Source organism: Melanotaenia boesemani, chromosome 9 (genome assembly GCF_017639745.1).
Source record: "Melanotaenia boesemani isolate fMelBoe1 chromosome 9, fMelBoe1.pri, whole genome shotgun sequence".
Taxonomy (NCBI): domain Eukaryota; kingdom Metazoa; phylum Chordata; class Actinopteri; order Atheriniformes; family Melanotaeniidae; genus Melanotaenia; species Melanotaenia boesemani.
Genome location: NC_055690.1, coordinates 26,128,480 through 26,142,768, shown reverse-complemented (window position 1 = coordinate 26,142,768; position 14,289 = coordinate 26,128,480). Strand labels below are relative to the sequence as shown.

Below are 14,289 nucleotides of genomic sequence, written 5' to 3'. Positions count from 1 at the left end.
TCAACACTTATCATGTTTTGACATTTTTCTTTTACATTTTGTGGCCAATTTTTAATAATTACTGGTAAAGACAACTTGTATCCAGATGTTTTGTGTTAGTGCTGTGTAGAGATGTTAATTACAATTAACATTATGTTCTCAGGCAAAAACAGGAAACATTTGCTTACCTATCCTGCAGGCATGTGTTTATGCAATGCGTAGCTTTGCAAATCTTGGATTTAATAATGAATCATCACTGCATACAAGTAGTCTTTAAAATGCATGAGAAACTGTCTTCCCCACTCCCAAGCGAGTCTACACAGTGCACACTATATAGTGAGTGAGTGAGTGAGTGAGTGAGTGAGTGAGTGAGTGAGTGAGTGAGTGAGTGAGCAAGTGGACAATCTTAACACACTTCTCTTTATAATTATGAATATTTGAATGTTGAATCTGCCATATTTTCTACCATATAAGTTGCATCAGTCATAAAATATGTTATGAAGAGGAAAAAAATATATATATAAGTCACACTGGACTATAAGTTGCATTTATTTAGAAATTTATTTCACAAAATCCATGACCAAGAACAAACATTTAATATGGAAAAGCAAGTTAGTCAACTACACAATAGCACATGAAACAACAGGCTGAATATGTATACGTAACATCAGGGTTTCCTCCAGGATTTTTTTAAACCGTGAGGGAGAACTAGTCTCCTTATAACATTTAATAAACCGCTGATTGAGGCACTGAGAAAGTACAAAAGTATATATCACATTTTGCAGCGTGCACAATACTGCCCTACCACCGACAAAGTTTCACGTTAAATATGAAATGACCGGTCAATTGTTCATTACACATAAAGACACAAACATCCCACTCGCAGTAATTCCCAACCGTTCAAGGACAAAGCTTCTCACAGAGTATGAACTGACAAGTATTGTATCATGATTAGTTTCCCAGTTGAGATCTGTTCCCCCTGGAACCCCACGACCGTCCATCAGAAAGTTTTCCCCTTGCTATGACTGACCAATATATAAAGTCTTCCCCAAATTTCTGTAGCACTGAAGTTCTGTAGCATTCAAAGCTAGAAAACCATTTCACTTCATACAGTAATTTGTACCATCCATTCCAAAATGTGTGCTATCCTGGTAAAAGAAGACATTGTTAAATACAGTCGTAGACATTTACCTGCCTCTCCTTTCTGAAATGTGAATCACCTAGGCCAGGGATGGGCAACTTTGATAATCAAGAGGGCCAAAGAAATTCTACACTCACTGCCTGAGGGCCAGATTGTGATCGTGTAGGTCACTGAAACCCCAATCGCTCAATTTTAATTACAAAACTAATGTAATGAAAAACAGACAATTTATCAGTTACCAATTTTTTATTAAACCCATTTTTTTCAGCATATTCAAATGTGTTTTGTAATGCTTCAGTTCATTTCATGAACTTAACACAAAAACTCTACATTTGTGTGTTGTGTGTGATATATCAGTGCAGTAGGGTCTCAGAGAAATCATTCAATAACAGTAATATAATAACATTAGCACTGTAAATCAAGTGGAACAATGTTCAAGCTACTTCAAACAAGAACATTTTATCTCAAATAACAGTTGGATCCGTATAAAGTTCTGTTTTAATGCTTATTTCTGCATTAATGTTATGTCTTAATGAGATACTTGTGGCCTCTCCTGCAGATGTACAATGGACTGAATGTCAATGTCAATATTTGTGCATCCAATCTGCATGAGGTGGAACAGAGTTTCATCTGTCAGCCTGTTTCTCTCTTTTGATTTGATGTGCTTCATTGTTGAAAAGTTGCTCTCACAAATGTAAGTGCTACCAAACATGCTGGCCATTGAGAGCGCGAAATCCCTCAGGAGTGGAAAGCGGGACTCCGGTAGCAACCTCCAAAATAAAATCCCTCTTTCATTGCCTTTTGCTTGGAAGAAGGGGTCTGACTGTAGCTCGCACAGTTCAAGCTGCAGCTCTGGAGGCTGCTCACTGACAGTAGCAGAGAGGGGGTCAGTGAACAACGCAATTTGCGGCTGCATGGCGTAGAAATCTTGAAAACGGTTCTTGAACTGCTCCTGCAGAGTTTCAATGTCGGCTCTATACTTGTGAAACGTTTTGTTGCATTCGGGGACATCTCTACGCATCTCTTCACAGGCGGGAAAGTGAGCCAGGTTTGGGTGGCTGAATGAAAAGCCCTCTTTGAACAGGACTAGTTTACGCTGAAAAGCATTCATGTGCGCAAATAGATCCGACACAGTTTGGTCTCTTCCCTGCAACTGTGCATTCAGGTGAATAAGATGCGAGGTTATATCCACAAGGAAGGCCATGTCACAGAGAAAATCTGTGTCTCTGAGTTTATTGCAGTAAGCACTTGTATCACATTTAATACTGTCCTCCAAGAACACAGGGATTTCTGTGCGAAGCGCTAAAAACCTCTCCAGGCACTTCCCGCGGCTCATCCATCTTATGTCAGTGTGCATCTGTAAATCCCCATAAGCGGCATTCACTTCATCCAAAAAAGCTACAAACTTCCTGTGATTGAGAGACCTGTTTCCTCCTCGAATGAGATTTGTAACTTTAGTTACTAAATCCATGACGTGACTGAAGTCCATTGCCTTAGCGCAGAGTGCCTCCTGTAAAATTAATTGTGATTTTTAGTCTAATAGCCCAATAATAATATTCACATAATACCCACTTGTAACCATATCAATTGCCTATTAATTATTAGTTTGACCGGGACAGCATTACTCACCTGATGTATGATACAGTGTAGTATCGGACATTCCACACCGCTCTGTCGAAGAAGTCCCGCAAATCCAGAACGCCGTCCTTGCATTGATGGTGCGCCATCTGTCACGACAGCTGAAAGCTTGTCAAAGCCCCCGTGCTCACATATGACACTTTCAACTGGGGTGAAAATGTCCTTGCCCTTCGTCGTGTCATGCAAAGACACCAATTTCAGTAACTCCTCGTGCACTTGAAATGAACCGTCGATGGTCCTGGAGTAAACAAGAAGCTGGCTGACATCCGTCGCATCTGTACTCTCGTCCAATGCTAATGAGAAATACTTGCAATTATGCATGACTTGTTTTAACTTTCCATCGACATGACTTTGAATGTCAAAAATCCTCCGCGTAACTGTGCGCCGGGACAGGGAGACTGTTTCAAAGTTCTTAGCCATGTTGTCATCTCCAAAAGCTTTAGCCATCTCGACTGCACATCGCTTCACCATTTCGCCATCTGACAGGGGCTTCTTTGCTTTAGCAAGCGCGAGGGAAACGGCATAAGATGCCCTGAGAGAGGATTGTTGTGTTGTCATCGCTTTGGTAAAAATGCTCTGCTGTTGTTGTATTTTTCCTTTGAGGTCAGCCACAATAGCAGCTCTTGCAGCTCCGGTGTACTTGTCATATTTTTCTTTGTGCGTAGTGTTGTAATGGCGACTCAAGTTGAAATCTTTCATGGCGGATTTTGTTTCCAGGCAAACTAAACACATGGGTTTACCTTTGAACTGAGTAAAAAGATAATCTGTTTCCCACCTTGGCTGGAAGACACGGTTTTCTAGATCCAATTTTCTTTTTTTCCCACTCATCTCTCTCTCTTATAGTTGACTGCTGTCAAAGATGCCAGTCCAGAAAAGTAAAGTATTGACCTCTTGTGTTTAGGGGGAGCGCCCTCTGGCGGTTGGTAGTGTAATTACAAGTGGGAAAGGATTAATGGCCCGCTTACAGCTGTACATACGGTATGCTTCCTATGCTTGTGAAATCAGTTTATTTTACATTAGGAAATTGACTTGCGAGCCATACTGAATGAGGATGCGGGCCGGATGCGGCCCGCGGGCCGCCAGTTGCCCATCTCTGACCTAGGCCATTAAAATTATGCACTTTTTTATAAAATATTTACAAACAGTTCCAGAGGTTGTGGTTAGAAACTAAACTTTGTAAACATGTAAAAAACAATAACAATCAGCATGAGAAATCTAACCTCACCACACTGATGTTTTACGCTGCATTATTTGCCAATTTATTGTGTATATGATAAATAATTCCCTCTTCTCCTTTATTTGTCAGTCAGTAACAACAGGCAATGACAGCTTCTCCATAGACGCTTCCTTGTCTTCTTTTTCTTTCTGTACATCTCTCCATAAACCTCAATTCACATCAAATCTGCTAAAAGAAAAGTAAAAGTCTACTTCCTTTTATTAGTTAGTTGATTTTAACATAAATTTTACACAAGAATTAGGAAAAACACTTCACTTCCTGATATAACAGAGTAGATGTGGCTATCATTCATGTAATTCTATCACCTGGCCTCTTCCTCTATTTATTTATTTATTCATTTTTTTATATTTTCATGACCTTGCTTGATTCAAATGTGAGTAACTAGCATTTGAATAGAAATTTATACAGCAGGGTTTAAGGCTTTGGCATTGTAGAACATCTGAGTTTTGTTATATCACCTGAAATTGTTTGGTTTGTTTTCCATTCACATTATCTCCATACAGACAACAAAGACAACAATTTTTTGGTATCATGGCAAATCTAATACAGGTTCAGTCTATTACAAATAAGGCAAAAGGTCCTCTGTCATCATTGTCTAGAAGTCTAGAATATCAATGCCTTGCAATGCTAATATTGCAGGTGCACACTCTTGGAAAGGCACACATGCAGTGTACATAAAATTATGTAGTAGTATTACTGTATTGTCCTATTACTATTATTGATGTCTTAAGAAAAGAAAGGCATATGAATTGAAATATTAACAGCCTTAAAGTAAATTATAATTACCTAACTGTAATTAGGAACCCCAGTTACTGGCACATGTTGGCCTTAACATGTTGTTATTGCCATGTTCTACTTTTTGACACATGGATATTCCTAATTAATTTAAAATTGTATGTATTTGCTATGTTTCTGAACCACAGAGTTCACTATTATTTTACTTGCACAATGCATTCTGGGAGATTACTTATGAGGGTTGCTTTCTAGACTAGAATACATGGAGGTGAAGGCAAATGTAACTCATTTGTCTGCATGAATAATGCAGATACACAGTTTAAGAAATCAATACATAGAGGGAACCATCAGGGACGGTCTCTCCATGTCTGTATGTCCTGTTGTCAGCCTCTGAACCATCAAACCCGACCCTGAACCATCAAACCTGATGCCGAACCATCAGACCAACCCTGGACACGGAGGAACCTGACAAAATACTGTTTCATTTATCCTGCAATCTGGAAATTTCCAGTTTTTCTTCAACTATGACCACAACTCAGTCATATGATAGCCCATCAGATGTAGTAGTACAACAGCAGCAGATGTCTGTCACCTGATAACTACAGATCATATTTAGAACTATAGATCATATTTAGAACTATGGATCATATTTATGTAGTTAAGGAAGACCATCAGTCTTGTTTCTCAGTCTGAGACAAACTTCCTAGAAGTTTTTATGTGCCATTATGTGACTATGTAAAAATGTAATATCCTTGTTAAATAAATAAATTAATAAATTAAAAAATTGTTTATTCTTCCCATCATTATAACTTGGGCTGGGTTTAAAAAAAGCGATTAATCAATTTTAATTGATTCAAATAAAAATAAATGCAATATCGATTCATAAAACTTGGAGATTGACTTCTTAAAATGTCTACATTTCAAGGAACAAGACCCAACTCTTGCGTGACTTACCGAGGTTCAGCAAGATCTTAGCATATATACACACAACTGTTTTCCTGTGTCATCAGCTTCTCTTACCAAGATGATGTCAAGTTCAGATGTTTTCATTCACCAGTGTGGATTATATCCATCTATAAAGTATTTTGCAGCTTATTACCACTCATATTAGCAGCTAATGCTAACGGGCACCGTCACATGCAACAACAGCAAGTGGTGTCAGGTTTACACTTGTCCTTTTATCAAACAGTAAACAGTCTGGTGCTATTTATGTGGTTTACAGGATGGCATGTCATAGCTGCTCTCTTTGTCCACGGACAGAGTGCATGTGCTGAAAATCAGACAAAAATATGAGAGTTTTCTAAATTCTTTCAGGCAGGTGGAGATGAAAACATCTTGCTCTAGTGAGGAGCAGATGGAGTATTTCTTCTGCTCTGGTGTTACGACGTCACAGTCATCACAGCAGTGCGCACAGCTGAACAGGCTGAATCTACAGGACGTGTCCTCTGGGGGGCGCCCTGGCTGGGTGTTGGGGGCGGGGGCCTGGGGTTCCCTTCCTTCGCCTCGCCCCCCTCCCACTCAGAAAGAGGAAAGTGGCCCCTTGGGCTGGTGGCTGGCCCCTGGGGGGGTTCGTGGCGTGCCTGGGTTGGGGTGCCTGCTCTGGGCCTGTGACGCCCTTCGGGGCCGGCGGGGGACGGGGGCGCCCTAAGCCACTGGCGAGTCGTCTTCCAGGGGGGAGGCTTACCCCCCTCTGGACCTACATCTCCTGACCCCTCCCCTCCCCACTCTTCACTACATACACAGGTAGGGCCGTGGGGGGTGTGCTTGTTGCGCTGGGCGGGGCAGGGGGGTCATCATAGTGGCCCCGTTGCTTCGCCGAGCGGCAGCATGCCTCCCAGCTTTTAATTCCACTTAGTCACTGAGCACAAATAACATTTGCAACATACAAACACGTTTTGGGGGGTGGAACATGCGAGGTCAGGTGGGTGGGACTGCTCAGGTGGCCCCACCCCCTCCTCAATGCAGTTACTGCCCCCCAATTTTAACCCTCTTTTTTTTTAATTGCAAACAGCACATAATATATTCCCTCACTAGTGGGGGAGGGAGGGGGGATGGGGTCTTCAAGCGCCCCTGTCTCCATGGATGGCCCGGGGGCGGGGCGGGCCGGGTGGCCTGTCGCGTTGGCCCGGGGCGTGGGCGGGCTGTCCCGGGGGGTTTGGCTGCTGGCCTTGGGGGGAAGGTGCTGTTTTGGGGGTGGGGAGTGGGGGACTGGGGCGGGGTGGGGGGAGTGGGGGCCTGGCTCGTGTCTCCTCGCCTCCTGGCTGGGGCTGTCCCCCCGCGGCGTGGGGTGGCGGGAGGATGGTGGTGGGGGGATGGTGTTTGTGTGTGTGTGTGTGTATGTGGGGGGGGGGGTGGTGTATGGGTGGGAGAGTGGTGTGTGTGTGGGGGGATGGGTGGTGGAGGGATGGTGTGTGTGTGTGGGAGGGTGGGGTGTGTGGAGGTGGATGTGTGGTGTGTGGGAGGGGGGGTGGTGTGGGTGTGGGAGGATGAATGGTGGAGGGATGATGTATGTGGGGGAGGATGGGGTATGTGTGGGAGAATGTATGGTGCAGGGATGGGGAGTGTGTGGGAGGATGGATGGTGGAAGAATGGTGTGTGTGCAGGAGGATGGATGGTGTATGGGAGGGAGGATGGTGTGTGTGTGGGGGAGTGGTGTATGTTTGGGAGAGTGGGTGATGGAGGGGTGGTGTGTGTGTGTGTGGGAGGATGGGGTACGTGAAGGTGGATGTTTGGTGTAGGAGAGGGAGGACGGTGTATGTGTAGGAGAATGATGTATGTGTGGGAGGATGGGTAGTGGAAGGATGGTGTGTGTGTGTGTGTGTGGGAGGTGTGAAGGTGGAGGATGGTGTATGTGTGGGAGGATGAGTGGTGGAGGGATGATGTGTGTATGAGAGGGAGGATGGGGTAGGTGTGGGAGAGTGTATGGTGGAAGGATGGTGAGTGTGTGGGAGGATGGATGGTGGAAGGATGGTGTGTGTGTGGAAGGATGGATGGTGGAAGGATGGTGTGTGTGTGTGGGAGGACAGAGTATGTGAGGGTTGGATGGTGTATGTGTGGGAGGATGAATGGAGGAGTGGAAGGAGAGTGTGTGTGTTTGTGTGTGTTGGTCTGGGGGGGGGGGGGGGCAGGACTGGTTCTCGGGGTGTGCGGCTGGGCGCTGGGGTGTGGGGCTGGCCTCTGGCGGTGGCCGTCTGGGCGGGCCGGGTCCCCCCGGGTGGCGTGCTGGCCCTTGGCCTGTGGGGGTGGGGGGTGTCCCTGCGCTCCTGGGCCCGGGCCCTCTGCCCCGTCTGTCCCGGGCGGCCGGTGCCCGGGGGGGTCGGGGACTGCTGGCCTCGGCCTGCCGGGGCCGGTGCCCTGTGTCCGCGGGGCGGCTCCTGCTGGGGTCTCCTGCTGCTGCCTTCCTGGGCGGGCGAGTGGTCGTCTCTGTGGACCGGTCGGGATCTGTAGCCTACGGGGGGGCTGGTGGCCTGGGTCTCGGGACCGCTGGCCTGACTCTGGCCTCTGTTCAAGTGAGGTGGCATCTGCATGATCACTCTGCATGGTCACTCCTCCCTGAACGTCTCCACACAGTCTTTGCGTCGCCGTGTGGCCGAGTTCTCCAGCATATCCACACAGGTTTCTCTGCGCGTGTTCTTGAATACAGCAGTTTCACTTATATCTATTATCATATTTTTTTTCTTTTTTTTTTATTACTTCTGTTCTTATTATTATTATTATTACTCTTACTCTTATTATTATTACTACTACTATTATTATTATTACTATTATCGTGATTATTATTATTGTTACTATTATCAACTAGTTGTGTAATGACCTACTGGCCAGGATGATCTTAGCTATATATGTTGCAAGTAGTATGGATTACATGGTTTTCTGTATAATGTTTTAAGTCCCCACCCGCACTCCCCACACCCTTTCTGTCCCTCTCTCTCCCCTCCCTCTTCTCTCTACTTTCTTTTCTATCTCTCTCTCTCTCTGTCCCCTCCGGTCGAGTCCAGCATTAAGAGTCTGATTTAATAAAGTTTTTCATGTCATCAAGAGGGACTTTATACATGTAGTATAAATCCCTGCTTGATAGAGTAAAATTGCCCAGCACCAGACAGCAGCCAGACAATCATTCTGTTTGCAACGATGCTGGACAAGACAGGTTAAAAAAAAAAAAAAAAAAAAAGGCTGAATCTACATCAATGAAGGAATTTTTGAGTCATATTACGGTTTTTAAATGGATCCAATATTCCTTGTAGGTTTTATTAAAATCAACACGTTATCTGAAATCTGAACTTTAAGAATATTTATAGCGACTCCAGTGAATGAAACAGTTTCATCAGGACTTTTAAAAAGTCCTGAATGTTTCAATCACATTTCTGGCTGTGAATCTGGGAAACACTGTATTGTTCTGGTATTTCAGAAATTAATGTAGATGTGTCAGTTCAGATTATGAAAGTTATCTGATTACTTCCAGATAACTGAGTTTGACTGTCAAGTAAATACACCCAGTCTTTTATCAAAAAAAAAAAAAAGTTTCCTGAGAACGTTTTTAATGTTCAAGAAAATAAAGTGGCGTTACATAATTAGCTGTAAATGAATCAATATAGAATTGAATCGGATGTAATTGAAATCTGATTATAATACCAATCTAATAACAGCCCTAATTATAGCTGTTATCTTACTGCCAAAAATGTGGTGCTATAATGTTTTCATCAGACCATCTAGAGCTCTTACTGCCCCTCGATTTTTTGTTTGTTTTTACTTTCTCTTCACCTACATAGTAAATCTTGAGGACTGAACTTGGGCACCACTGATGTAAGATATGATGAACAGCAATAGGAGGGCACTTTTAAGCTAAATTGTTAGACATAGGTCCTAAAAGCCAAATATTTATTGTAGATTAGCTCCATCCTGCTCACTGAAGATTGACCCAAACACCTTTGTAGCATTACATTGTCTTTATATATGACTCATCCCATAACTTCGGGTTTGCTCTGTATTCTTACATATAAATGTCCCTGAAGGTATAAGGATAAGAGAAGACATAATTCCTGCAAAGAAGACAGTGATAAGGGAAAAAGTTCAAATCAGGCTAATTTATTTTCCTGCACTTTCCAACAAGGTCTTGTTTATGTTTGTCTCTTCACTCCAAAAAATGATCCCCATACAATGTACCAAGAAAAAATTTGATTTCCAAAAGACATTTTCTGGCTCTTTTTCAATTTCCATGGAATGATGCTATTATATTTCCTCGCTTCAACTCATCAGTAGTCTGACGAAAACGGTCTGCCTTTCCATGTACCATTCATTGTCACCAAATCCTTTCTCATTTTAAAACCCTTCAGCCTTTCATTACCCTCACTGTGTTTCCCTTGATCACACTTCTTTCTCATCTTCTATCACTTCTCAGACGTTTGTGTATATTTTTCTTGGTCTGCATGAAAACAACTCATTCTCCTTCTTTCTATCCCCTGTAGTCTCTTTCTCCTTCCTCACCAACTACTTCCAGTACCCCCTCTTTCTTTTTTCCTTCCCTTCAGTGTCTGAACCCATCCCCTGTTGTTGTTGCATCCTCTTCATGACCCGCCGTCATTTTTCTTCTCCCTCATAACTGCTGCTGCCTCCTTTTTTTTCCCCAGTGTTTCTCTTTAGCTGTCTGAAATTGTCCTCTCCCTAATCACCTGTCTCATTTGAATGATGAGTGTCTTCGAATCAACTGACAGCCGAGGTCAGATTCATTCCCACTTTGGAATGGTGTTAAATAGCATTTTGTGGCTGACTCCAGGCGATGTCTGAAACACCTTTTATTAAGGGACTTTGCAAGTGAGCGCTGCTTAACATTGGCATGCCAATCACACAGGTCACCATATGTTTTGATAATTTTCTTGAAGGAGATACAGCTTCATAATGAAAGTATAGCTACACTAATACTAAAACTGTCTTTTAGGGGATTGTGGAAACCTTATCTAAGGACTTTCTAACTTGAGTTAAACATGTCCATGAGATAAATTATGTTGCTTGGCACCTTAGATTTATTCATGTATTTGTTTTTTTTTTTTAAAGTCCTGATGAAACTGTTTCTTTCACTGGAGTCGCTATAAATATTCTTAAAGTTCAGATTTCAGATAATGTGTTTTTGAAAAAACAAAAAGACAAAACAAACCAAAAACAAAACAAAAACATTGCTTTAGCACAGGATAAAGACTGCTGTTATCCTTATGAATATGATGCACTTCATGTCACTGTCTTTCTGGACAGCTAGGTCATAAAAACATAGATCAAACACTAAGGCTTAGTGGGGGAGGTCACGTGTAACCATCTAAGTCCTTTCTGAATTGTTCCTTCATGTGGGAAATAACCAGTAGATGGCTCACATCTGGGGGGAAATGCCTCTGCAGTTTGCCCTGCATTGGAGAGGTCACTGAGATGGTGAGTTTTGCTTGCTATATATGTATATACATATATATATATATATATATATATATATATATATATATATATATATTCTGGTCTAGCCTGTGCTTTAGCTGGTCTAAATGGACCTGCATTTCATCAAGAACTACAGGGCCTTTGGGGGATGAAAAATGTTAACACCATTTCCGCAAGTATCAAACTTGGGAGTTCATCTGCACTAGAAGCGTACGTCTCAGCCTTGGTAGTGCTCTATTTTGAGCATATCTCCACAAGTTGATAGACTTATTCATCTCCATACCTACGCACAGCAAACAAGTAAAATAAAAAGCACATGCAGCCAAAGACTATAAAAAGTCATTATCACTTGATCCCATTTAAGGAAAGACTAAGTGCTTGACTATGACACTTTTTCTGTCTTGCTAACCTTTTGGTCATGACAACACAGCTACATAACACAGTCATTATATAGTGGAGATCTAAAGGTAGTTTGAAATAACCACTGTGCTTCCGAAGATTTCCTTAGAGTGACTTATGAAGATGTCTCTCTTTTCTTTGTACTGTAGTTATCTTTCTCTCATTCACTTTTAGCATCACATTTGCTGAATCTCATGGCTTTTATCTTCATACATTTTAAATGAGTTGCACTGAAGACAGTCTGAATCTTTTGAAATATACCAATCGTTTGCCAGCTGTCATGTCTTGAGAGACCAGTTTAGCCAAATTTAGTCTTTCTCTTTTTTCTATTTCTTTTTTTTTTGTTCTAACCCTGTCCTGTCCAGCATCCTAACATACAGAACAGTGGTCTGTGTGCCATATTTTGCTTGACAGATTTGCTCTACCAAGGGAGACATGTTATATACATGGCTGCCCTTGATATTTTTATTATTTTTATTGTAATCTTATTTTCTTTAGTCCTTATATGTCAGTGCAGAACGTGACAGGGAAATAGAGGAAGAGAGAAAAAAAAAAAAAGGGAGAAAAGGACAGGATTAAAATGTGGAAATAACAGTTGTCTATGCTGCCCAGAACATATCACAAAAAAAAAAAAAAAATAATATACAACAATATAAACTACCACAGTACTACATGATACCAAAAGAAAAATGGGATGATGATGATATAAAAAATAACAATAGTCATCAAACGTACCTGCAGACAAACGTACCAACACACAAACATCAGCTACATTTAGTGAGAAGCGGATGGAGAGACGAGCACGTTTGTGAGCATGCACGTGTTAACATGCATGTGTGGCCATGCAACAAGGAGGAAATGTGTACCAGCAAGGGGGCCGCGATCACGCTGCACCCCAAAGCATCAGCAGGGGACGGGGGGAAATTTAGTCTTTCTCAAATTCTTCTCATCCTATTTAAGCATTTCTTTCCTTACTGTTTTTGTCAACAATGTGAGACATGGGAAACCACCTTTATGTAACGGGCTCACTGCATTGCAATGGTCTTTAAACACTGATTCAACAAGGAAATGTACTTGCCTTATCATATATATATATATATGATATTATTCCATTGAAAAAGTTTGGGTACCACAACTCTGATTTACAGATTTTTTTTTTCTTGTTGGTTTTGTTTTTTGTTTTGTTTTGTTTTGTTTTTTTTTTGTTGTTGTTGTTGCTGTTGTTGTTTGGTTTTTTCCTTGAGGACCTTTTAGCATGTTTTCACCATATTTTCTACAATATTAAAGAACTGTATTTCCTTGTTATTCTGCCAGAGGCATCACATGTTAAGCCCAAGTACTTTTTTTTTTTTTTTTCTGAACTTAACCAAGTGGTTGTAATTCCTAAAATCAACCAATCCACATCTGTACCTAAACCCAGGAAGGATATAATACTATCCAAATCCAACCAAGTTACTATGAGTTTACACAGCAATGGAAACAATGAGTAGCTCTGAAAACAAATCTCAATAATAAGGAAAAGAAACAAAAGAATAAATTACTTCCGAGATTGCCTTAAATGTCTTGTTTCTAAATCCTGTGATTTTTCCTGACTTTCCTCTGATCCATCTGTCCTATAAGAAAAGTCACTTGTTCAACAGTCCAGAATGACATTTGCTCCATTTGCTGTCAGCATTATTTTGTCATGGCCGGTGTACCAATAGCAAAGGACACCTTGGGTCTGTTGAAGAGATGCCAGGAGCTTTGACAAAACAGCGCTGTTTGATGCGCTGTGAATAATAATGAGTATTTGTTCTTGGACTGAATCAAAAATAGTTCAGATTTAATGTCCAAATTGCAGACCTCCCCAAATTAAAACTCTATGTATAAGCAAGCACACCTTTAATTAATGATATTTTGTATTTTTGTAAGCATTTGTTTTTGGTTAGAAACTTAGTTGTGGTGAAACTGGCTTTATTTTTTCAAAGACATATATTTCATCTATTATTTGCTGGAGGAGGTTGAGCTCCCTGTTTTTTTTTTTTTGTTTTGTTTTGTTTTTGTTTTTTTTTTTCTTTCAAGCATCAAGGTTGAGAATGGAAATCAAGCAGTTGTCTTGGGTACATTTCTTTTTGGCAAATACCTTATAAGGGAGTGTTCTGACTCCATCCAGGCTTGATTTCAAGGGATGAGCTAAAGAAATCATAAAGACACAGTTGTTCATACTGCTTAAAAGGGCTGCAGCTTGTAATGCAGTTGCCATGGTTTCAGACAGTACAGAAACAGTACAGAAGCCAAAACAAGATACAAAAGGAGCCAGCATAAGATATGAGGTTGATCTAAGGAGAATTTTATCTGAATGACCTTCCATTCCGTCCTCTTGTCACAAAACATAAGACACATACAAATACATCAAATGGTCTTCTAGTGTATTTTCCACCACAGTCATAAATGTTTGTGTAATATTGACATTATAGTGTGGACTGATAAATACAGGGTTTATTATATCTTAAGAAAGGAAACCTATGGGCACAGTCTATATGTGACAACTTTGTTTGCTCATGTTCAAAAGATGGCATATTTCCACCTCCGTACTTTACTATTGGGTCTGTGCATTTACTGCAGCTGTCCTGGCCCGATTCACTCTAAATACAGTTGAGCCATCGATTGTATCATGATTATATCAGGCCAAAGCATCTATACCTAATATATTTATCAGGCTTCCATTTCTCATCTTGGACAGAGTTTAATTTTCAAGATTTGT

The 14,289-nt window shown here is 41.5% G+C and overlaps 1 protein-coding gene across 1 annotated transcript; it reads right to left on the bottom strand.

Annotated features, from left to right (window-relative positions):
• Nucleotides 1-1,430: 1,430 nt before the first annotated feature.
• Nucleotides 1,431-2,256, bottom strand: LOC121645807 (general transcription factor II-I repeat domain-containing protein 2A-like). The gene has a single exon (XM_041994520.1). It carries the CDS (start codon nt 2,229-2,231, stop codon nt 1,650-1,652), a length of 582 nt encoding a protein of 193 aa, XP_041850454.1. The 5' UTR covers nt 2,232-2,256; the 3' UTR covers nt 1,431-1,649.
• Nucleotides 2,257-14,289: the final 12,033 nt, after the last annotated feature.

Bases quoted from the DNA above. Each gene is read 5' to 3' on its own strand.
- LOC121645807 (XM_041994520.1), bottom strand. From the start codon at position 2,231: ATGAATGCTTTTCAGCGTAAACTAGTCCTGTTCAAAGAGGGCTTTTCA.